Genomic DNA, 25,143 nt, shown 5'->3' with positions numbered 1-25,143 from the left:
TCAGAAATGGGAAACAATTTAGCCACCTCTTTTCACATGATTACAGCTACTAAAACTTTGCAGTAACAGACCTTCCGATGTTATACAGACTGTTTATATAAAGGTAATTATAAATAGGTCTAATAACAACTCCATTTAGTATCAGCAACATTGTCTATTCTGATTGTACTAAAGATACTAACATGTATGTTAACATAAGAAATTACTTTGTTAACAATTCAGTGCAGCAGAAGAGACCCCTCTCCAGATTTGATAGGAAAACTATAAATTGCTTTGTACCTATAAAAATTAGGAATTCTATATAAGACAATTCACATTTCTACAAACATCTGATAGTGCTCACATTTCTGCCATTGCTAGTATCTATCCAAGCTGGTTGCGGGCATTTAACAAGCAGATAACCCATCCCTCCACTGTTTCTCTAACCAGGGTTTAAGGATTGTATTTCCCTTTAATCAATCTCTAGAACAACCTTAACGAAGCCTTCATACCCTTTTTTCTGCTATGGAAGTATTCAAGTATATTGATAATTTCTTTATAAAGTTATGATTTGTCTTACTTTGGTTTCACAATCCGCCCTCTCCTGACTAAGAACATTTACTGATACATTTTTTAATCTTGGTGTGGCAAAAAGCTTGTCTTTTTCAAATTACAGCTGCTGAGAGATTATACTTTTTTTTATTCTGCTATGTTTCCCATTACTTTTCCATAGAATTACATAATAAGAAGTTTGCTGAGGCTTATGCTGATTTGTAAAGGTCATCTGTAAAGAATAATGTATCGTTGTCCCCTTGATACAGCTTCCCAGTACGTTAATGCATTGGAAAACAGAGACAGCACTTGGAAAACAACTGGCTACTAACCGTACACTATATGACTGATGTCAAGCATTTTTTTTCAGAGCTCATCTAAAAAAAAATTTACTTGCTGGAATGTTGGCATATAGTCTGAATTAGAGGTTTAACATCTCCCTTTAGTCAACAGAGTGATACAGGCTTGCCGCAAAGGTTTTATAACCAGAAATCACTCTGAAATTCCTCTAGTTACAGAAGAAGTGTACAGAAATTAAGTCAGATAATTTAGCAAAGTTAGCTACTTTAAGTTAGGAGGAGTGACTACCCTTATTGTACTTCAGTCTGAAATCACTGTCCGCAGGAGACATCCCCATACTTTATTCGTGACTTTCCCTTTTACTGTGAAAGAAATTGTTTACAAAAAAGAAGTCTTCCGGAACTGTTTTAGTGGCTTAAGGAGGAGAATCTGACTCTTTCTCTTTAAAACGCAAAGCTGAGGCTTTGTTGCTGGGGGGACGGGACGTTGTGCTTGGCTCTTGCCTGTACTCTGAAAGCTGCTGTGTAAGAAAACTCAGGTAGGAAACAAACATTTTCCATCTGTTTCAGTATCACTGCATTCTGTTTTCATGAATGAGACAGATTTAAGAATCCAAAATCCTCAAAACTATTTTCCAGGTATTTTTGATGGAATTATTATTTTTTTTTTTAAACAGAGGAGGGAGAGAAACTTCACCGTGTTTCTGTTGTCAGTGTTAAGTGCTTTGGAAACAGCCTCTGAGCTAATGGAGAGCTTTAGAGTTCTTGCATCCAGTTGTTTATTACATTTTAAAGTGTCTGCTATACTACTTAACTTCAAGAAATACTATAAAACTGTTAAAGAAAGCGACCATAAGGCCCTTCTGCTGTGTTGCTGGTGTTCTCCATTTATGAAAGACTGTTTAAATTTTATACATAAAGCTTGATACCAAAAAGAGGTTTATGTCCCAAGCAATAAAAATGCTGCCACTTCTTGCAGTGCTATGAAGAGGGTGTCTGATGAACCTTGCTGGCAGCAAGGGAATGTTGCCATTTTTGGGTACACTGCCCTAGCCCTGGTGTGAGATACCGAGGGAAGTGTTGCTGAGGCAAATGCCCAGGTGGTTTGGGAGATAGTCACATTTGTCTAAGAAAACCACTTGTTTAGGGCAAGTTCAGCTCCTTGTGCTAGTTTAGACTTATTTAGAAACCTGAAAATCCTTGGGGCTAGTAGCTGGTAAGGGCTAAGCCTCAGACAGGAGATAACCATGTTTCTTCTCCTCTGCTACTTCTGCTTTTTTTATTCAGCATCTCCTAAGAGAGAAAGAAGAACATGAAGATCGCTCTTCACATTCTAGGCTGGGCTGGAAGCACTTTCTGAGGCGAGTACGCGGGGGCTTGTGCATAACCAGTACAAAGAAGTGATGGGGAAACAAAGGCTGACCTGTGTAGGCCTCCGTTAGCCCTCTGGCTAAAGGAGATTTAGCTAGGTACCGAAAAAGGCCCCACGTTTCACTCCCCGGAGTTGTGTCATGGGGATTTTGAAATCCAGAAAAAATTGTGCTGTTGTGACTTACTTCGTCTATTAGCTCAGTACATTGGCGCTCAGGTTTTGCATGTTGGCACAAGCTTTGTGCAAGGAACAAGTACAGCTGAGGTTGCTTTCCTGTTGATTAAAGGTAAAGCGAGACAGGAGCCTGCAGGAGTAGTAGCCATTAATAGAGTCGTACAGATAAAAAATTAAAAATTTCCTAAATGCTTGTAATCAAATACAGCAACTTTCTAGTGTAAACAAAGCTGAAGTATTTAGTGGGTTCCAAGTTTGGTAAAGTTGAAAAGCCAATCAAGCCCAATGCTGAAAGGGGGGGGGGGGGAGGAAGGCATGGAACATGTCTCTCTGATCTGAATTTTATAGCTGGCTTTATGGACTGTAGGTGGGTTTTTTATTAAAAAAACAAAGTAACAAGTGCGTGCAGGCCCACATTATTCACTATATATGGAATAATTAAATAAATGGCTACATATACTTTTTAATCATTCCATGCTGAAAAAAAAGTGGTTTTTTAAGTACTAAGGCTGCATATCAAATGGTATGTCATTTGAGTGTTCAGGGTGCAAAGGTTACATGGAATGTATCTCATGATCATTATGCATATCTTCAAGCGTATCTCCACGACTAATTCCTGCATTGCTTGTGACAGCCAGGTGTCAGCCACTGACCAGATGAACCGCAGTGAAGAATCCCAGATGATAATCACGGAGGTTAGTGTCCAGTTAGAGACAAAAATGGTGTACAATTGTTTTTCACTGAGAATAATAGGAATCGTTTATATATATAACTGCAAAAAGTGAAATAAGAAAGTCAAGAGTGTCTTGAAAGCTTTTGTTAACCCTGGATCAGTCAGTAGCTTTCTAGTTAATGCAGGTTTGCATAATTATTTTCTGTGCAATACATTGCAATTATAGATACTATATGCTGTAAAATAGGCACCTTTAATGTCTATTTTTTATTCTAGATATTGATCCAACACTTAGTTGACTAAATTGTCTTCAAACTATTGGTTAAATATATTTCGTGAGTAGGTTGCAAAAGCAGAAAGTTACTGTTTTCTCATCTATAGAAATGCTTTTGAAGTGATCATGTTTAAACCGTGCCTCATGGCTACGTCAATAAAATGTCAGAAGGGGGGGCCCGAACCCCAAAAACCTCTTTGTGGTATGAGGAGATAAAACCGTGAGGATAAGGCAAGATGCTCGAGAGCTGTCTGTAGGCTTTAGTGTTACTAATAAATAGCAGTGTGTGCTAATGTCAGTGTCAGGACCGTAGCCAGCCAACGGCATCAGTGAAATATATATATATATATATATATATGGGGAAAATTGCTTAAATCGGGAGTTTTGGTACACCAGAGATTATCTCGGTGGGTCTGGGGACAAGGCCAGGCTCTACCCCAAAGCACAGCTCTCTCCCTCCGTGACAGGAGGAGTTCCTGGAGGAGGACCCTGCCCAGGTGGAAAGGCTGAGGAAGACCTTGGCTACTCGCAGGCACAGAAGAAGGAAAACGGTGAGCATCCTCCGTTCCGCCCCTCCTTTCCCACCCCGCGCCCAGGCCTGCCGGCCGCCGCGGCTACCGCGCATGCGCACAAGGCGCGGCGAGCGGCGGCGCGCATGCGCGCTCGTGCCCCCCCCCCCCCCCCCCCCCCGAGGGTCGAGGTCCTGGCGGCGGCGGCCGCTGCGGGCGCTGGGCCCCCACTCTTGTCTCACTCATGCACCGTTCTTCTCCCTTTCTGCCCCGCTGCAGCTGCCGGAGGCTGTAGGTTCCCCCGGGCCGCGGGCAGAGGGAAGGAGCCGCACCAGCATGGCGGCAGCCCCGTCCGGCGCTGCCCCTCAGGCACTGCGCGGTGAGTGACTGTCCAACGGCCGCGGCGGGGCGGAGCCGGGGGCGGGGCGCACTTCCGGCGCCACGCGTGCCCGGAGGGGCGGTGGCCCCGAGGCAGAGGGGTGGCTCGCCCCGACTCCGGGCGGGGGGGGGAGCGGCGGGTGTCTGTCCGTCTGTCCTGTGCTGGAGCACTATGCGTACAGTCAGAGCGCTGCACTCGAAAGACATGCTGTTATGGCATTTAAATTGGGAGTAGCTGATTGTCGTGGTTTAGCCCCAGCCGGCAACTAAGCACCACGCAGCCGCTCGCTCACTCCCCCTCCCGCAGTGGGACGGGGAAGAGAATTGAGGAAAAAAAAAAAACTCGTGGGTTGAGATAAACACGGTTTAATAGGACAGAAAGAAAGAAGGGAACAACAATGATAATACCAACAAAGGAATGTACAAGAACAAGTGATGCCCAATACAGCAATTGCTCACCACCCCGTGATCGACAGCCCGTCCCCGAGCAGCGATTTCCGCCCCCCGGCCAACTCCAGTTTATGTACTGGGCATGACGTCGTATGGTAGGGAATATCTCTTTGGCCAGTCTGGGTCAGCTGTCCTGGCTGTGTCCCCTCCCAGCTCCCCGTGCACCCCCAGCCTGCTCGCTGGCCGGCCAGCACGAGAAGCTGGACTGTCCTTGACTGCTCAGCAACAACCCAAAACATCAGCACATTATCAACAGTTCCTCATCCCAAATCCAAAACACAGTCTCACACTGGCTTCTGTGAAGAAAACCAGCTCTATCCTGGCTGAAACCAGGACACTGATGAAATGTTCACAATAAAAGACACAACACTTTTTTCAAAAGCGTTTCTGTAGGCGTGCAGTATTTACATATCTGAATGTGAACCTCATGTTTTGTCCTTGAACTGTTACTCATGGATGTGATGGAGAGAGGAAGGTACACCAACCAGGGTGTACGTATTTACTGATGGGCTGTTTTAACTGTCACGCATGAAATACTCTTTACTTACAAAGTAGGAGAATGCAAGAGCGTGATGTAGTGAGAAGCTGTTAGAAGTGAGCGTCTAACTGCAGGCTTGGAAAGAATGGAGGTTGTTGGTACTCGAAAACAAATCTTCAATTTCTTCGGCAGAATCTCTGCAATAATACTGTTAAATACTTTGGACAACATTAATGTTGTGAATCTTACTGCATGGTTTTATGTGTTTACCCAAATAGGATGCATAAAAGAGCTAATTAAGAACAGAGTATTAAGAGGTGAATACAATGAAAATCCAGTGACATGTAAGGTGTTTAGTTTTTCATCAATATCAAGGTTTATCAAAATAAAATTTATGCTTAAACTTATTTTAGCAAAATATGGTGTTTATTACAGACATCTACAACCTAGGGATGTTTCCAGCTCTTTCAGGTTCTACATACTTTTCTTTTGAATGCTTTTTGAGTCTCACTGTGCCAGCTTGTGCTAGGAAGTGATACGCTCTTGACAGATGGATTCCAAACAGTTTTCAGAATTGATTGCATGGGGAAATCAAGAGACACCCTCTAGTGATGGTTATTTTCTTTTACAGAAGCTCATTTTCCAAGAATAAATAGAACAGCACAGCAGTACTCTGAGAAGAAAAGTAGTCATTAGTTTGCTTATGTCACAAAGTGTTGGTTTTGTATTTTGCTATGTTACCTGTTCTTGTTGCTGCTTCTGAAATCCCTATAATTCTACTAATTTCGTATGATCGAGTGAAAAGTACTGCATATGGCATTCTGAATAGACTGTATTACTGGTTTAGTTAATTGCAGTATAATTTATCCAGCTGATTTTTTTTTTGTTGTTTAATTATATGTTAAATTTTGAGACAGACTGCACTTTGAGCTGAAGTCTTCATGCATCTATCCAAAACTTATTCCAACACACCCTCCACCCCCTGGAATACTTTCTGACAGATTGATAAATAATTCAAGTTTCCATAGAATCATGGAATGGTTTGGGTTGGAAGGGGCCTTTAGACGTCATCCAGTCCAACCCCCCTGCATCTTCTATACATTAGGCTTTTGATGTATGCTCACACTGACCTTTACTATTGTGTTGCCCAGTCATAAAGTAAAAGTAGGTTTCTTTTCAGTCCCTCACTGCCTTTATTAGGCTGATGATCTGTGTATGAATTTCTGCTAATTGTTTTCTTGCCAAGTGATAACTAACCATTTAAAAAATAACAAAATGTAACAAACCCCTCCATTTTCCAGGTGCTGTTGAAAAATTCTGCATAGACTATTTCCTCTACTGCCTTGCTTTGGTTTTGCTTTAGTGCGTGTGATAATACATTGCCTCTATTTCTAGGCCTTTTTAGTTTGTTGTGGTTGTCACCAATTTGTTCATTGTTTTTGTTAAATTTGTGGTGTTTAAAAATACACCCACCCAAAACACACCCCCCCTTTCTATGAAAAGGGAACTGTATTTTAACACAAGTGGGAAGTAGTTAATGTTTGTGGAATTATCAGTTTGTGATGTCCCTCAAATACTTGGTTTATTTTATGCTAGCATGGCATGATTATTTTCTCATTCTAGTCCTACTATGCGGCATGATTATTTTCTCATTCTAGTCCCACTATGCCAAACTTATCTTGAAACATAGCCGTCAACTATTTCTTCACTTCATATTCATCATAGTCTCCATTTGTCCCTACTAGTCTTTCAAGTGTTCAGTCAGTCTCTACTATTTTTTTAATGCAGTCTGTTTGCAGAAATTTATTTTACTATAATCTAATTATGTGTGCGCCTTTCTTAAATGGAAAGTCTTGTCTATATGTCAGTCCACTAGTCAGACTAATAAATAAGAGTTGCAAAAGAATAATTGCTTTAAATAAAAAGCCCATGTCTGATAGTTATTCCTTTGTGAAACCACCAAAACTGCAGTGTTACGAAATCTTTTTCTTCAGTGTTGGGTTTTTTGAATTTATATTGTTATTTGGTTGCAGTTTCTGGAGTGTCTTACTATGCATTTATGCAATGGTTGTATCCATGAAAAATACAGAAGTGTTTCTAGGACCTGTGCTGGAAGTTACCATTCCCTGTTTTCTTTCAGGTAACTGATGCTAGGTCACAGCATAAATGTCTGTCTCTGCTTTTCCTCGTGCCTGGTTTCTGCATCCCGTTCAGATACAGGATTGGTGCCGAGATACGTGCAGCAGTTCTGGGTCTGTGTCACACAGACCTAGTGGGTTTGGGCTCCTCTGAGTACAGGTGAAATCAAGGGAGAAACTTATTAGATGACGTTTTCAGGTTCTCTTTCAGGTTTGGCTTAATTTCAGTTTGACTATCCAGTGAGCTTATTAGATCTGCCTGAAGTAAAATATGGAGCCACTGTAGGATAATGACACTTCCAATGTAAAATATGGTGTGAAATTTTTTGATACAGGCCTGTAATGGTGATCCTGCAAAATAGTGCTCTCATGGGTATCAGTCTTATTCTTTCACTTCAAAAGTATATTTTGAAGTTAAGCACAATTTAGTTGGAAGTAGAGCTCATTCACATGAGCAGAACAAAAGTGTACAGAGTAACTGTATACAGTACAGAGAAATAAGTAACAAAAGTATATGTATAGAGAAATAAGTAACAAAAATATTTTTATGTGGTCCTTTTTTCAAGGAACCACAGGATCCCACAATAATTGATGCATTAAATTAATTTTACTGCAACTATTAAAGCCTTAAAATGTTTTTCACTATGTGTAGAAAGGATAATTCCCCTGTTGTCACAAGGAACTGATTCATGCACAAAGAGTTCTGCATACAGAGCATCAGTTCTGATGCTTTAAGAGGTGCTTAAAGTAGTGGCAGTTTGTTTCTGCACTAATTTTGCATGTTTACACTGTTCACTTTAACTTGGCTTTTCTGGAAATGTTTACAAGCAATTTCAGAAGATCAAAAGCAGATTCTAATCTGGTGCTTTCTAGTTTTTATTTATCACAATGGAATTTAAATGAAGCATTTGCTCCAATGAAATAGAATGCTTTTACACGCTAGCTGAACAGAATACAATGGTAGAAAAAAGTCACAGAAGGGAAATCAAAAGGTAACTTAGACCAGCTTCTCCCCTTAAGTCATTTCAACTCTATTTAAGTCTTGATACCTGGTTTTGGTGGGGGTTTTTTGGTTGGTTGGGTTGTTTTGGGGGGGTTTGTTGGTTTTATTTTGTTATGGTCGTCGTTGTTTTTGTTGTTGTTATTTTTTAACTTAAAAACTTGGGCCAGTGAAGATTCCATAACTATTTAAGGGACTCTATTCCAATTCTAGAATACCCCAAAAGTTAAAAAGCTTTTCCAGTGTGCAGCCAACTTCCTTATTGCAATTAAAGTCTGTCATTTCCATTTCCAGCAGACACAGAGAGCCTTTCTGTGTGCAGCAACCTTTTGTGGACTTGAAGTTGTAAAAGATGTTCCAAGTTTTTTCTGCATTCCAAAAACTCTTCAAAGTCAGTCTTTGATCAAATGTGACTTCTGACAGTTCTTGCCTGCATGTTTTATGCACAGATAGACATTATTCTATCATTCAAACTATTAATAAATGTTTTAAAGGCATTAGACTGAGGCAGACCTTGAAAATACCAACTCAGTATCGGGTTTGAATTTATTAACTGTTACTTGCTTATCTGTTTAAATGTGGCTTTCCAGCGACTTGCATGCACTCCCTTCCCTCTGCCCCGCCCCGTGATTTGATCAAAATCTTGCCTACTGAGAGATGCTTTCTATGAGGCAAACTCCAACAGTTGAGATGTATGCTTTTTCCATTATTCATAAGAATGGGTAGAATATATGTTGAAAAACATTAAATGGACTTGATAGGTCTTGGTCTTGGCTAATCTAGGCCTTCTGTTGCTTAATATTTTATTGTCTTTTAAATATTTACAAATGGACTGAGTCAGAGTTGAAGGTAGACTGACTTGCGTATGTGTCTGCAGCTCGCTTTTTCCTATTTCTTAAAAATTACACTCGCCCAGGATTTTGGAACTTGCCCATTTTCCATCACTTCTCAGAATCAGATAGTTCTGATTGTTGCTGCAGCCAGTTCATTATTGAATACACTGCAGTGATGTTTTTTAATTAGCTCAGTCTGATGAGTTTTGTCATTAATTCTTACCCTGCTCTTACTCATACTGCTTTCCTTGTTAGAAAAGACAAAATGCAAATAGGCTCTTCTGTGTGTCATCTCACAGTGTCTCTACTGAGTACTTGCTTATTTCTGTCTCTAGTATTCCTCTTGGTAAGGAAGTGGTTATGGGATGCTTGCTTTTCTCTTATGTCTCATGCTAGTGATACTCACTTTGTGCCTTGTTCTTTCTTTTGAAAGTTTCCAAACACAATGAATGCTTCTTTTTACAAATACAGACAGTAAATTGTGTAATTTGAAAATATTAGGCTTCTCTGAAATCTTTTGATGTTTCTGAGTAGAGTCAGTATTAGTGGAGTTTATCTTAATGTATTTTTCTTTTATAAATGACAAGTGGATTAAGGTCATCCTAGACATTAGATTGCACTTTGACTTTGGTGTGGTAGGTAGCCTTTAAATGTTTAAGTTGTATATTCAACATACAGTATTTGCTGCTGCCAGTAAAGCTCTTGGAATAATATTGAATCAGCCATAATGTGATATATGTTGTGTGACATTAACACTTCTAAGCTCTTAGCCTTTGCTGTTTTATCTCCTTTTCATGAATGTAATGCCTTATATAAACCTGAAACCACCCTTTACTTAGACCTTGGCAAACAATGTTCTTCGGTGAAGGCAAAGAACAAGTCAGCATTTGGCTCAAAGAACTGACAAGTAATATAATTCTGTAAGTGGAGATAACTAGAAAAATTTATTTACCTAGAATGTCATGTGTTCACAGATTAAAAATTAAAGAAAGAAAAGCACCATGCACCACAAAGCACATGTGCGAAAAGAGCTACAGTTTTCTCCTGCTAATCATCTTACAGTTGTTCAAGTGAAAGGGCCAGTGTGTTCTGTGTGGAACAATGGAGCTCCTTCTGGAAATAAAAGCTAGTTACAAAAGTTCAGGGGAAAAAAATAAGATCTGAGGATTCCATGTAGAAGAAGGGATGTAAAGCATTTCTCTTTAAAAAGTTAATATTGCATATACCTGTCAAAGTTAAAGTTTCAGTAAGCTCCTGAGAATTTCCAGAAGACCTCCAGGGCTCTGGTGAGACTGAAGAGTTCTGTGCAGATGGGGAGACAGTTATGTAGCTAGAATCAGTTTTGTTGATGAAAAAATTAATCAGGTCTTTCAAAAAGAAAAATACTTAAGTGATGACTTTCTAAGCTATTAGGTGTGTAAAGCTATGTTTTCGGCTAAAAATACTTTGGAGACTTTTTATAAAGAGCATAACCTTGACTCTTTTGCAGTAGTAGTGCAATCCAAGAGAGGGAGATGGGTACCTTCTCAAAATACTGTGCAGAAGATGACCATAATTGTGTTTAATATATAAAGCTGCTGAAGTGTTGCCATTTCCTTACACATACAATCTCAACTATATTTAAAAGCATTTAACATGTTTTTCATCTGTGCACAAATGAGAGGATGGTTTTGTAGGTATCCACTTCTTTGTATTTCTGACCCCAAGACTGTAGCTTCTCTATAAACAACTGGATAATTATTCATTCTTTTTATTTAGGTATCAGGGAATGTAGTAGGCTACAGGGTCATCCTACTAATATTTACTGAATCTACCTGAAGAAATCATAATCTAAGAGGATCTGATATGTGGAAGATAAGGAGGAGTCCTTCAAAGTCCTTCAGTCCTTGAAAGGAAAAGGAGGCCCTGATAAGTTTGATTATTAAAGAAGCATTCTCATTCAGTTTTAATTATGGAAGAAAAGCCTGGGCTTCTGGGGAGCAGCAATTCAAAAGCTGCAACAAACAGTAATTCCCCTTTTCCATAATTACATGATTACACAAGTCAGTGTCAAAACCTGGTATTTACTTTCTATCAAAAAATCTAAATATGCCACTGATCTAAAACTCAGATTTGTATGTTTCACAGGATCAGGAGAGAATACTTGATCCTAAAGGATGTAGAGTTTTGATGCGTTCTTGGAGTTGGAGGGTTGGTTGTGTGATTTTTTTTGTTTGTTTGAAATCAACCCCAGGGGTACAGCTCTAGTGATGGCTTCCAGCTGGACGTAGCGCTACTGATCACAACCCTTTGAGTGCAACAGTTCAGCCAATTTTCAGTCCACCTACTTATGTAGTCCATATTTCATCAGTTTCTCTATAAGGCTGTTATAGCAAACAGTGGTAAACAACATCCGCTGCTTTCTCTTCATCCACTCCCCAATTATCTCATCACAGAAGGTTGTCTCATTGGTCAGCTAAAAGTTTTTCCCCTGCATAAATCCATGCTGATGACTCCCAGTTTTCATCTTGTACTTAACATATTTGGCAATGGTTTCCAAGATGATTTGCTCCATCATCTTCTTAGGCATCAAGATGAGGCTGACCAGACTGTAGTTCTCCAGATTTTCCTCCTTGAAGACAGGAGTGATGTTTGCTCACTTCCAGTCCTCAGGAATCTCCCTTGATCATCACCATCATCTTTTAAAGATAACTGAGAGTGGTCTTGAGGTGACATTGACCAGCTCCCTTGGCACTTGTGGGAGCATCCCATTAGGGCCCATGGATTTGCATATGTGCAGTTTGTTTAAAGTGACCTTATTCGATCTTCCTCTACTGAGGGTAAGTTTTTGCTGCCCCAGGCTCTTCCAATGGTCTCTGAGGCCTGGTGTTCCTGATGGCAGTGAAAACTGAAATGAAGAAAGCACTGATCACTTGGGTCTTTTCTGTGTCCCTTGTGACCAGGTCCCCTGCCCCATTCAGCAGCAGGTAACCATTTTCCCTAGTATTCCTTTTGCTGCTGGTACACCTGTAATATCCCATCTTGTTGGTCTTCACATTAATTGCCAGAATCAAGTCCAGGTCGGCTCTGGCTTTCCTAAGCCCATCCCTGCATGGTCGGACAGTGTCACATTCCTCCCAGGTCACTTGTCCCTGTTTACATCTCTTGTAAGTTTTCTTTTTATGTGTGAGTTGAGTTAGTTCATCCATGTAGCCACCTAAGAGTCTTGCTTGACTTCCTTAGTATGGGGACAGACTGCTCTTGAGCTTGGAGGAGGTGATTTGTTGATTCCAGAGGGGTAGCACAAGTAAAGCTGAACTTAGCTTCTGTGTGAAATGGGAAGTTCCTTGATGATGCTCTCAGTCATACATGGGACAGGGCAAAATGCATCTTACTCTCTTGATTGTACTAGAGCTATAGTACAAAAACACTGCTGGAGAAAGTAGTATTTTGTCACTACAAAAAGAAGGTAGCTCTAAGCTGAAAAAGGAAGCAAGTCTGTAAATTCTTTACTGTTCCAATCATGCCAGTATCAGGATTTAGAGCACATCAGCATTCAAAACTAGATCTACACAACTCTGGCTAACAGCTTATAAAATGCCAGGTAATTCTTTATGTATTTTTAATAGAAAAAATAGCGTGTATTTGCTTTATTTAAGGTGGTTCATAGTGTATAATGATTCAAAGAAATTCAAATTTAAGAAATTCAAACTTAATAACATCAAAGTGTTATTAAGCAGACACCTTTATTACAGCTCTGAACGCCTGGGGGATATCTCCTCCTAACATGCGTGCCTCGTGTTACCAGCATCTGAATTATATAGAGTACATACATTCATAGTCATTGTAATTGTTAGCATATTCATGACATTTCCGAGAAATGTTTAACATACTCAAACGTCCCTGACGCATCCACTGTTAAATGAGTTGGTGGTCCTCTGGTGGGTTTTTGCAGTACTTAGTCCCCTTAACTTGTCTGTCCTCCAGAGGAACACTTATCTACTTGCTTAGCTTGTATTTTAACATTGTACTGGTTCTTATCGGTTCCAGACAGTTACTTGGTCAAGATAAAAGAAGTTGTCCATGGTAGTTTATCTTACACAATCCTCACATACAAAAGGAAATTTACAAAACTCAGATTTGATTGATTTTACATATTAAAACCTTCTTCCTTGTCTCAGACCTTTGTTTCAATAATGAAAGGTAGATGCATCACAGCTAAAGGCATTTAAGTGATTGTAACATCTGAATTAAAAAAAATGTTGGATTTCTTCACATTTTCTCATGCAAATTCTTTCTGTTGGAATATTGGACTCTGTATGGTATATATGGTTTTATTTTACATAATTTAAAGTTTCTTTCAGAAAATACTTAATTTAAACATGTTACCATGTTTTTACTCTGTTTCAGACTTGCCACCGGTTCCTTCTACATCGAGGACAGACTTTGCAGAATTTTCTGTTAGGGAGCGAATGAGAGAGAAACTAAAAGCGGCAAGGGTGAGAATCCTTCAGAAGTCCTGTTTAGTTAACTTTAATCTTATAAGTACCACCCACTTCATTTTGTTTGCTTAGTGCTATGTGAATCTGAATTGAGATATCTGCTTTTTTGTTTCTAATGCTGAAATAATACTCTGTTCATCAGTACAGTTATTTTCCAGTGTATTTCTATTGCTGTATTTTTTCTAAAGTTTAATTTATTTGTAATAGTAAAAAAGTTGTCATTGTTTTATAATTCAAATGATACAATCATTACAAGATCCTTCTGTGTTTTTGTGAAAAAAAAAATATCTTACACTATTTTGAAATCAGTGGATTTCCTTGTAAGTTTACTGTGCAGTTTAATAAGGAGTATTAACATCTAGGTCTGTAAAATCACTTAAGCTGATTATATAGTTAGAAGATTCTGTCCCTAACACAAACATGCATTAGTTGTTGAGTTCCTGGGATTTATTGTAGCTTTGGACTTACTGTATTTCTGTTATAGCTAAGCATATTTTTTTTTGTTTGCTTATTTGCTTAGTCAAGAGCAGAAAGTAATTTATTGCAAGGCTCTAGTCCACGACCCAGGTGTTTAAAAAGCATCAGAGAAAGGAAGACGGAAGTCGGACGGGATAAAGTGGTAAGAAGGTGCATTGGGTCTTGCTATTCTGATAATGAGAAAATGAATGTGAAACATTAAATAAATCAAAGACTACACATAGTCTTGAAGATCAATTTCATTTGTTTTAATGGGATCAAAATTATACCAATGGTTGAATTAGTATTCAGGAACTTTCCTGAACCAGGAAGGAACATTTCTGTTTATTGCTTTTAATGTACATATTTAACAACAATCATTTGCTTTCATTATAGTATAGCCATCATGTGAAACTTGTCATTTACAGGTTCATGACTTCTGTTGCTTAAGATGCCTTAAAGTATTTAAAAGTTACTGTAACAGAAAGGACCATTGTATTATAGCTTTATATAACTTCACACAGTGTAATTGCTAAAGGCTGGATATTAACTTTATGTCATTGTACGGTACTGTATTTCCTTGTTCCCATTTTATATTCAGGTTTTTTAGTATAAGCGTGTTCTTTGTTAGAAAATGAATTTTGTTTTAAAAAAATAACAAAGGCTATGCCTGTACAGAACTTGCACCCAGATATTCTTCAGAATTCAGAAAGAGATTGCTTGCCTGTAGTAAATTTGTTCCAAAGAATGTGTATGCCCAGGAAATAACAGCATGTGGCAGTAGCGTTTTTATCTGGAATTCCAAACAGTATGAGTTAGCCTGGCTAAATTGCTTGTCTAGGGGAGAATTACCTAATCGTGTAGGTTGTGGGGAGGTTTTGGCAGTGTTTTCTTATAAAAAGTAATTGTCGTAGCTTTCAGTGAAGTAGTATTGTTTTGATATGTTCATATTAGGAAAATACGGAATTGATACTCTTATGAGTTGGTTACTAATTTCATATAAAGTAGATCTGAAACCTTCCATGTGTTGGTTTTGTTTCCTGTACTTCTCTGCACACATACGAAGTATTGTTTTGTTGTTAAGCAAGTGGCTGTCTGATTGCCAGGGCTTGATGTTTTATTTTTGCTATTATTTTGAAGTTTAGGTTGACTAGATGTAAACTTGAGAAATGTCTTCCTTTAATCTAAGAATTCAGGCCACAAGGAGGAAAAACAGATAGAATGTTAGATGTGTTTATGTTGGCTGGGCCTCATGAAAATCACTTAAAAGCACTTGCGTGAACTTGCTGAAGAAACCTCAGAACCAGTGATGTTTACAGTGATCTGTGCGTAGGGACAGATAAGGCTTCAGAAAAATGGAAATGGATAACCATGCTACCTCCTTTTTTGAAAAGGTGGAAGAGTATCATCCATGGAGTTTTAGAGTAGTCTATCAATAATTGTTTGAAAGAGAACAAAACAAATAATCAAGTTTGTACTTAAGTACCCGAGCAATGGACACCACCTTTTTTGAATAATACCAGATAGTTTTTTCCTGATTGCAGCAGGGGCTACATGAGAAGTTGGCCTTAGCTCCTTGGTTCCATTCCCAGGTCAGCAGTGTATCAGCAGCACCCTTACTGCTGCTGCCCGGCTTGGGTGGGCTGTCAGCCTCTCATTTGTAGATGGGAAGATTTTGCATTTGCTACCCCATTTCTCCCCCATGCAGAGGTGAGCATGTGGTTGCTTGTGTTCGAGAGTGCAGAAACAATGATCTCATCAGCAACAAACATTTATGCAATGAACCATTTCTTGATACTCTGCAGTCTATTTCTTGACCCAGAGGAGAAAGGAGTGAAGTAATAATTAGATGTACCCTTTTAAAATAAATATAAAATCAGTATAATTATTACCACAGTGACTGTGGGTTTTTGTTTCTGGGGTTTTTTTCTGTGAATATGCATTTTCTAATCTCTGCATACAGCTATTTGTCTTTATTTTTTTTATGGATCAGTAAATGCATGCTATAACTTACGTATATATTTTTATGCAGTCTGATAATGATAAATTTAAGGAGATGCAAGAGGATGAATCCCACTTACCATCAAAAATAAAGTTTTGTGATTCTGTAAAAAAGCTTAAGCAAAAGACAACAGTAAGTACCAATTCCTTCATTTCAATAATTGATATTAATTTCATTTAAACTTTATATGGCTTCATGATTCTGTTTGAGGAAGCAGACAGAATTCAGTCTGTTTAAATCCTTTTTATTGAATGCCACCAACTGGCAGTTAAAGTAACTTACAGATTAGTATATTGATATTTATTAGCCACAAAATGCTACTGTTAATTCTTTCATTAGAGGATTCATCCTAATACTAAAGTGAGGTCCTTCAGAGGCAAAATGCCATTAGAAATTTCTCTTCATATCATTCACCTGGATATCTGCATTACGGCCAGAATTTAAACTTTGTCATTTATCCTTTGAAAATTGTTCATATTTAAAACAATAAGCTGGTTAAAATTAAGCCAGGTAACTTTTTGTAATAAAACATTACAAGAAACATTAATGAAATAATAGTATAACAATAGAGAAAGTTTCATGTATCATTTAAAAATTGCAGTCAGCTTCAGCATTTTGAGATAAAATAATTATTATCCTGTGACAAGTGTTTATACATGCTGTTACTGCTATTATTAATAGAAAGATATCTTTACTTCCCCTAAATTTCTTATAAATGTCATATTAAAGTATCTTTGTCATCTTTTCTTAGTTCCAGAATGATTTTCCTTCCACTGAAGAAGCATATAATTTCTTTACCTTCAATTTTGATCCTGACCCAGAGAGTATAAAGCCTGGAGCCAGGAAAAAGAACGAATTAAATGAAGAAGAGGAGACAGGAGAAGAACATGTAGAAACCCATGAGGATGAGCAAGAGGAGAATGAAACGGTGTGAGCTCTAGAATAAATGTTTATACTTTTTTTCAGACTTCTTGAATTAATTTTAATCTTCTAATACAAAATGGCAATTTTTGTTTCCTTAAAAATTCTGTAAGTGTAGTTTCTAAAGATCTCAATTTTAAGAAATAGAGGAACTAACAGAGGTGTTTGCATTTAAACTATAGGATGAAGACATACGCCTAGTTAAAGATGATGATTTATTCATTATAGGGCAGACAGCCGAAGATTTTCTAGTAATGAAACCTGCTGTTTGTGAAAGCTATTCTGAGCAACTGAAAAAGGAAAAAGAATTTCTCTTCACTCCCAGCACGCTAGCAGGTATGAAGATTGCGCTTATCCATTTTGTTCCTGGATTTTGTATAGCATGGCACCCTTTCATCTGCTGAGAAATCTTGTATCAGACTGTCTCTGGCAGTAGAGAGATATTTAATTGTGCTTCTCTAACACTGGTCATCCAGTCAATTCTAAAAAGGTCTGACAAAAAGGATTGAATAGGAACATGTACACCTCATCAGGTCACCAGCTGGTATGCTAGGAACTGAACTCAGGGCACGTGGTTGGGAACTAAGGTTGCTCTGGCGTAATTACTTTAGTGCTGTGTCCCCTTTCACTGGGGTTTAGCTATTACATTATTTAACATATGCAGCAGGTTACTGGGTACACACATTTAGGTACCGAGTGGCTCATGTACTATACATTATAACTTACACTATTTCTTCACATCTGAAATTTTTTCCATGTGGCAAGTTTGTCAAAAGTCATGTAAGTAACATAAGGATTTTTGTAATTCAAGGGGCCCTTTTCCCAAAACCTGATTTTGTGAATTGGAAATAGTTAGTCAACATTGATCCTGTCTCTGACCTTTTTGCCTTATTCCCATAGAACTGCAAAGTCCGAAAAAATTGCTTTATAATATCACTTGCTATTTAATATTTGAAGTGAAAGAAACAGAAATGAGTCTTTCCGTGCCAGAATGGTATCAGCACAGTTTGCAATGCAATGTCAAAATATTTGACATTGGGTGCCTCTGGTTTTTGTGTCTTGTAACTTAGTTCTGACTGCTTCCAGTGCAGTCCACTGGGTTCTGATTTAGGGGATTAACTTTTATCATAACCCTCAGTATAGTCTCTCCCCATTTTGAAATTGCTTCTTGAAAAATACTGACCCCATGCACACTAGTGAAATAATCCTGCAGGCAGACTTTAAAGAATTCCACCAGCTGTTACTGGACTAACGTGACTTTTCATGCATGTTCTGTGTTATGTACAAGAGTGGCTTAAGCAAAGTAGTAGTAGTAGTTCAGATTAATCTTAGTTAAAGTTTCACTTTATGTGGGAAAGGCTTAGAAATGTTTGTCTAGTCCATTGTTGCTGCTAACATGTTTTTACACTATTATTCAAGCAACCATTAAAACTAAACTCCACTAAGTTATTTGAAGTATTTTTTGGTGAGGAAATGCTTAATTATCTGTTTAGAAGATTTGTGACACTTTAATGATAGATTTAAATTCTGGATATGTCCTGATGAAGAGAAGGACCTGTTCTGGTTATGTATTTATTTCTTTTTTCTTAGTTAGGAAAACATTTCTGACAGCATGCTTAATGTGCAGTGCCGTTTGTTTTAAGAATGGCATAGGCTCTTAGAGAATTAATAAACTAGAACTTCAGTTATAAGATATTTTACATGCTTTTCTATTTAATGTCTCATTAGTGCCCATTTCTGAGAAGATGCCTGGAAACATGCAGCCTAGGTACCTTGAGGATGAGGGTCTTTACACAGGAGAAAGGCCCTTTGTATCACAGTCTAATCAAAATATTTTAGAAAACAGAATACTCAGACAGGAGCAAGTAAGTCACCACTACCTTCTTAGTTGTCTTTTTTAAATTCTTTATTTAATCAGTATTTTATTTTGTTATAGTTAAGTAGGCAGAGGGTCATGGTAGTATGCGGCTTTCTTCTTTAAAATGTTTATCAGTATCAGATGTCAGGACATGTGGATTTTTGTAGGAGTGTGGTTTAGTGTATCTCAATAGTCAGAGTGCCAGACTGAGTCGTAGAAAACTGGTGTCTTTTCCTGGCTCTGCTTGTAGCCTGCTGGAGAACAAATCACTTCACTTGTCTGTGGCAGAGTTTAGATGCCACTACAACAGGGGTAATTACAGTTTACTTTTTTTATAAAGTGCTGTGGGATTTAGTGTTATGTATAAAGACTTACACGAGAGCTGGGCACTGTTGTTGTTATTTACTAGAAGATCATAACAGAAGGAAGCAATATGGAATGGCGGTTTTCTGTGTCCGCTAAAGATAATAGGAAGTTATGGACTTGTACAAATTTACTGCTTGCACTGTAAGGGTAATTAAATATTGGTATAGATTGTCTGGCGAGGTTTTAGAATCATTTTAGATTTTTAAGAATGGCTTATGGAAACACCTGTGAAGGTGGCTTGCATATATTTTATCCTGCTATATTATCTTCCTATACACGGTAAGGTGTGTGTAGTTTACTATAGATTTAAGCTAATATACAGCAGTTGCCTTTTATATTTTATTATGATTCTATGAATTCTTCATGGGCTAGCAGAGGTACTTTTATGAATCAAATTGGGAATATTTGCATCTAAGATTTTTAACTGGCCAGTTTCAACCAGGTTAGTTTTCTGGTTTGCTTCACTGTGTTACCACATCAATGTTTGGTTCTAGGGTCAGCTTAAACCAGGCAGGCCAGCATCTTTCAGCGGCTGCACTGGTTTAAGCTATTCTTGAATCCAGGTCATGAGAGCAGAGGGATAAATAAGGACAACGTTTCACATGTGAAGCCATGGATAGCAATTGGTGTGTAAGATACTTGCTTCATCTGCTTTTATAAATGCTGCTTAATTAGTTCAGGTTTTAGACTGGAAGAGTTGAGAGATGCTTTAATAAATGATCTCTCTGAACTGCCATTTAGCTCTTTGATTTTAAAAATCATAAAGCAAAGAATTAAATTTGAAGATGTGGATGGCAGTCTTGTTAAAATATTACAGTTATTTAAATTTTAGTGATTTAGGAAAACAACAATTAAATGTTAAGTAATTGATTTTTTTTTTTCTTTCTTTCAAGTCTGTAACACTAAATGTTGAAGGAAAAAATCAGCATATTTAAAGTTTGAGCAAGCTCTTGGTCTTCTGGTTTCAAAACTTATCTATAGTATATTTGAAGATTTCACTTTGGTGTCTTACAGTTTGGTTAATTCGGTCACAAACAACTCATAGTCATGTTTTCTTCTGTAATTGCGTTTCATAAGAATTACAGTTTTTCAAGTTATTTCTGTATAAAATAAGAAACAATATGAAATTATGTTTTTATTTGTAGGGGAAAGAGTGGTTTGGTGACGATGGCAAAATCTTAGCATTGCCTAATCCAATTAAACAGTCTTCTACTAGGCCTCCAATATTCTCACTGGAAGAAGGCATTGCACCAGAACTTGAAACAGTGTATAGAAAGGTAGGTATATTTCATATATGTGCTTCCTGAAAACCAATATCCCAGTTCTTCTGTACCAGAAACTCTCATGAGCGAGCTGAAGGGTTTTGTGCCAAGAACCATAAGTACTAACTGCTTTTTGTGATTCCACAACTGGTCTTTAAATGTGCTCTACGTTTTCAAGTATATTCCACATGTATTTTTCTGTAAAAATAATGCATGCAAAAGTATGGAAAGTTTAGCCGGTAGTACTAGTTAAAATAGTAAAGTGACAGTCCATGACAAACTGCTTCAAGTCTATGAGTCACTAAGGTCTCTGTGAGGCACCCTTTGATATTCTCATGCCAAAGTAGATAGATACACTAATACACTTTATAGATACACTAATACACGTGTATTAGTGTATCTATAAAGCTCCTCATGGTAGAAGCTGGTAGACAGACTTGGTGATCAGAAGTACTTTCTGCAGCTTGAGAGCGATAATTGAAGGGCATGTGCATGATGGTTATTTTAACAGTGATGAAACCCCTCCCAAATAAGTCTTTACATGTAGTTCACTCATGTAGAAAGCAACTAATTTTGAGTTATGTTGCATCAGTTCAGATCTTCTTTAGTTTGAGTTTTTTGTTTGCTTTTCCCTCAACCACAGCATACTTACCCTGGCAAACAGCAGTCACAGTGTGCAGTCAGTACAAATCAAAGTAAGTTTCAGTGAAAACCTTTAGGCAAATTTTAATTGTTCTGCTAATTAGCACTCTGTTACCCCATTGGAAAAACTGACTTTTTAGACTTTAAGATAGATCATTCTTTTGGGACAAGTAAGTGTTTCTATCTGCTGCTGTTGATACAGATTTGAATGTTGCCCTTTAATTGAAGCTGGTTACAACTATGCAATTCTCAGGATGAATCCAGTACCACACATCTATGCAGGGTGTTTTCTGCACACAGGAAAAGAGGTTGCTGCTTAGATCTTAGTAAAGATAGGCCAAGAGTGCTTATATTTCAAGAACACGATGTTGACATGAATAGTGACATGTAAATACCCAGATCACTGTTGAAAGTAAGACATTAAGCTTAGGGGTCTTTTATGAGCAGAAAAATAGTTAAAGCATTTTTATGACAGTTTATGTCATATTAAACATTTTGATGAGAAACTGAATGTGGAAGGATCAGGGGGACTTAAGTGTGTTTCATGACCATTTATACCAGTCCTGTAGAAGAGCTACGCAACAGCTGAATTCCCCTCTCAATCCCCGCTTCTCCAGTTCTTAAAAAGGGGCTGCAATGAACCCTACATAACTAACAACTTCATGTTTTATGGTTCCAGAATATCTCTGATTAATCTCTTCTGAAGAATTCTAAAAGGGAAGCAGCAGTAGTAGGCAGGCAGGACGCACTGCTAATTCTCTTCTGATTTTGGTAACTTGAGGATAGAAGCCTGACAGCCTTTCAGTTGCAGCAGGTTGAAGCAGACTCTTTGAAAGCCTTCATTGGGCTTTGTTGGTGTGAATTTCCGTGGCATTAGAATGGGGAAACAAAGAACATATTTCCTCTTCTGAACAATCCAAATGGTCTACAAGGAAATCTGCTCTCTGAGAGCTGGACTGTTTATCTTGGAACTCAATTCTAAGAGGAAATAAAGCAATACTAAACAAATAGGTAAAAAGAGATCTAGCAGGCTTTTCTTTTTCACATTCATTGTCGTTGTCTTCATTGCTCAGCAAAACCTGCAGCACAGGCAGATGACTTCTTGTTTCAGCCTCATATAGGCTATCGAATTCTGTTGTTTAGAATACCCATGGTGGTTTTATGCCACTCATTTGTCAATAAAACAAAGAGGTTATCACAGAAGCCTTTACAATTTAAGACTCGGTAGTTAGATGTAAGCAGTGCTAAATGGGTCACTCTGTCACAAAATCTCTTTGCAAGATAGTTTTGCTGGGGTTTGTAAATCCATTTCATTATTTTTTTCTTTCAGGCAATAAAGATGACAGCTGCCAATCAGTATCTTGTCGGACATGGAGATTTTCAGGGGCCTTTTCAATTGGATGTTGATATTTCTGGACTGATATTCACCCATCATCCCTGTTTTAGCCGTGAGCATGTGTTAGCAGCTAAATTGGCTCAGTTATATGATCAGTATTTAGCAAGAAAACAGAAGAATCTTACCAAACTTCTCACAGACAAGGTATTTCTGTTGCGTTGTCAGAGCTTACTGAGATAATGATACGATACTTTAAGGTAAAAGCTGAATTTGTTTCTTCAGAGTAGAGTGATGAAATTCTAATTGTATGTAATGAATGGCATTTTGTCAGAAGATAAAAACGTAAGCATTTCATGTAGGTTGCTGCGTGTTCAGTACAGAACTGTATTTTTAAGATTATGGATTTCTTTGATCTATTTAAAATTATCTCTATGCAAGTTCTGAGGTAAAGGGAACGTAATTGTTAGAATACAATAACATTTACATAGTATTGCTTAGAGTATCCAAAATGTTTTCCAGTGAATGACAGACAAGACTTTACAGGATTGTGTACAGTGACTTTGACAGGCAGACAGCGAAAAACAGTATTCAAGGATGGAGGGAAGTTAGTGAAGTTTAGTTTCAGTTGTTGACTAAAAAGTAAAAGGAAGCAGTTTAATTTCACCAAATTCTACAAAAGTTGATGACCTATTTCCAGGTATATATCTGTGATAGATGCTTTTTTCTAAGTGCATATTGTCGCATTTACTGTGTCACTCTTGTGATACGGCAAAACCCTAGGTTGAGCATAGACTCTTCTGTTCCTGGCTGCGTTACTGACTTGCTGGATGACCTTGGCTGGGCTGCTTACTCTCTGCGTACCATCACTCTTCCTCCCATCCATACCTTGGAAGTAATGGTAGTGGTCTTCTCTGGTGTAAATTTGTACACGAACATCAGACGTTGTTAGTACAATTCTAATATCATCGGGGTGCACAAGAATATTTTTTAAGTATTTTAAAATGCTTTTTAAATCTGAAAGGATAACAATTCTTTAGAAAAATGAGGTAGATATTGTGATATGATGTAGCTCTATGAAGTAGGGCTGGACTGTTAAAAATTAGTTTGATTATTAAGTACATATAAATTCAGATTTCCATAAATTAAGGGACTATTGGAAGGGAAAAATAATCATTCTATGCACGGTCATTTTTATATTACTGTAATGAGGGTCAGTAGGTGCCATACAGATACTTCTGAATGTTGGTATAAAGCATTAGGTTATAGTTCTAATGCTGAACAAATATTTCATACAGTGTCTCAAAAGAATTCTTTGGTATACTTTTACTTTTGAAGGATTGGCTTTAGTTTTCCATGAAACAGTGAAATAGGACATTTGGGTTCTCCTTGCCTGCATTACAGGAACCTATGTGTGGAAGGGGTTTCCTGAGTGTTTCCACAATACTTTGCCACTATGGTAGGCAGCTGCATAATACATTTTTCATAAATGGATTTTAACAATTAGGTGTTTTAGCAACCATTCTGCTACTGACAGACAGTTTTAAAACCTGTCTCCTCTAACAGTCATTATTTAATGGCCATATTGTTGCAGCAAAACAACTCTTCCTCCCTTTCCCTCTCCCTCCCCACTGTGTCCCAGTGGAATTCTCCTTATCCACTTCTTCAGAATACAGCAGATACGGATTATTTGTATCTTTAAAATATATCACCTTTAAGTCATCATTTTGGCAGGCTAAAGAAACTGCACTTTCTCTCTCCTTTTACAAAACATGCTGTCTGTGCCCCAGATTGTACTAGCAGCTTTCTGTGTGTTCAGTTATTCTTTCTTTCACAATTTCTTTCAACATCTTTTATACCAGTGAGCTTCATTTTGTGGCTGCCCATGTATGTTTTCAGCTGTATGCTTCCCGCTCTCCAGTTTTATTGTCTCTCCAGTTCGATAGATTTGCTTAAAAAAATCCTTGCTCCTTGATTTATAATTTCATTGCTTCTGCTCTGGATGTAGTTGCTTTTGTTTCCTGCAGTGGCATTTGCCATTCTGGTTTCACATTCACTATTATCCTGGAGGAGATCTGCAGCAACGTAATTAACTAAAATTTTAGTTCCTATCCTAGTACTGGTCCTTATTTTTCTCTTCTCCTAGCCAGTCCTTTACATTCTCTTGTCTTCACAGCCATGTATATTTTTGCGTTCTCCAAAACTAGATGTGTGTCTTCCATGTAATCATTTGATGCCTATCCTCAAATCTTAGTTGAAGGGGTGGCCTCTTGTCTCGACACTATGGCTTCAAAAGTGCATTTGAACTGTACCATTGTTGCCAGTTCTGTCTTATCCTTAGACCTTCTCTTCTTCCAGTTGTTACGTGCAATATGTTATCTTTAAGTGCTTTGTTGCAAGGTGCCCAGCTTCAGTAAGGCACTCCTCAAATCCACAATCCACTCACTTTTGTTGTTTGTTGATTTTCTAAGGGAACCTTTGGTGGCCCTTCCTAGTCCCAAAACGACCTTTTCTAGAGGGTGTTTTTTTGGCAGACTCACTTTGCCCCCCCACCCCAGCCTGTTGATTCCTGAGCTTTCAGAATAATCCGTAGAACAGTCTTGTTCCCTTGTTTAGATCTGTCACTGTGATCAAAGTCAGAAATCTCCCGCATGCATCTGGGAATCCTAATTAGAATTTCATCTTGAAGAATCAGCAGCTCACAGACATGGCA

At 38.1% G+C, this 25,143-nt stretch overlaps 1 protein-coding gene across 1 annotated transcript in view; it reads left to right on the top strand.

Annotated features, from left to right (window-relative positions):
• Positions 1-3,946: 3,946 nt before the first annotated feature.
• The window catches only part of CC2D2A (coiled-coil and C2 domain containing 2A), a gene marked incomplete at both ends in the record, with an annotated part of 66,349 nt that continues 45,152 nt past the window's right edge, over positions 3,947-25,143 (top strand). Inside the window, 9 exons of the mRNA XM_081998918.1 lie at positions 3,947-4,211; positions 13,499-13,587; positions 14,111-14,209; positions 16,079-16,180; positions 16,800-16,976; positions 17,152-17,305; positions 18,698-18,834; positions 20,339-20,470; positions 22,428-22,637. Coding sequence (XP_081855044.1) covers positions 3,947-4,211; positions 13,499-13,587; positions 14,111-14,209; positions 16,079-16,180; positions 16,800-16,976; positions 17,152-17,305; positions 18,698-18,834; positions 20,339-20,470; positions 22,428-22,637 — 1,365 coding nt within the window. The remainder of the gene's footprint in view (positions 4,212-13,498; positions 13,588-14,110; positions 14,210-16,078; positions 16,181-16,799; positions 16,977-17,151; positions 17,306-18,697; positions 18,835-20,338; positions 20,471-22,427; positions 22,638-25,143) is intronic.

Source organism: Phaethon aethereus, assembly GCF_964289735.1.
Source record: "Phaethon aethereus genome assembly, chromosome: 4".
Lineage (NCBI taxonomy): Eukaryota > Metazoa > Chordata > Aves > Phaethontiformes > Phaethontidae > Phaethon > Phaethon aethereus.
This window is presented reverse-complemented; position numbering and strand designations above follow the sequence as displayed.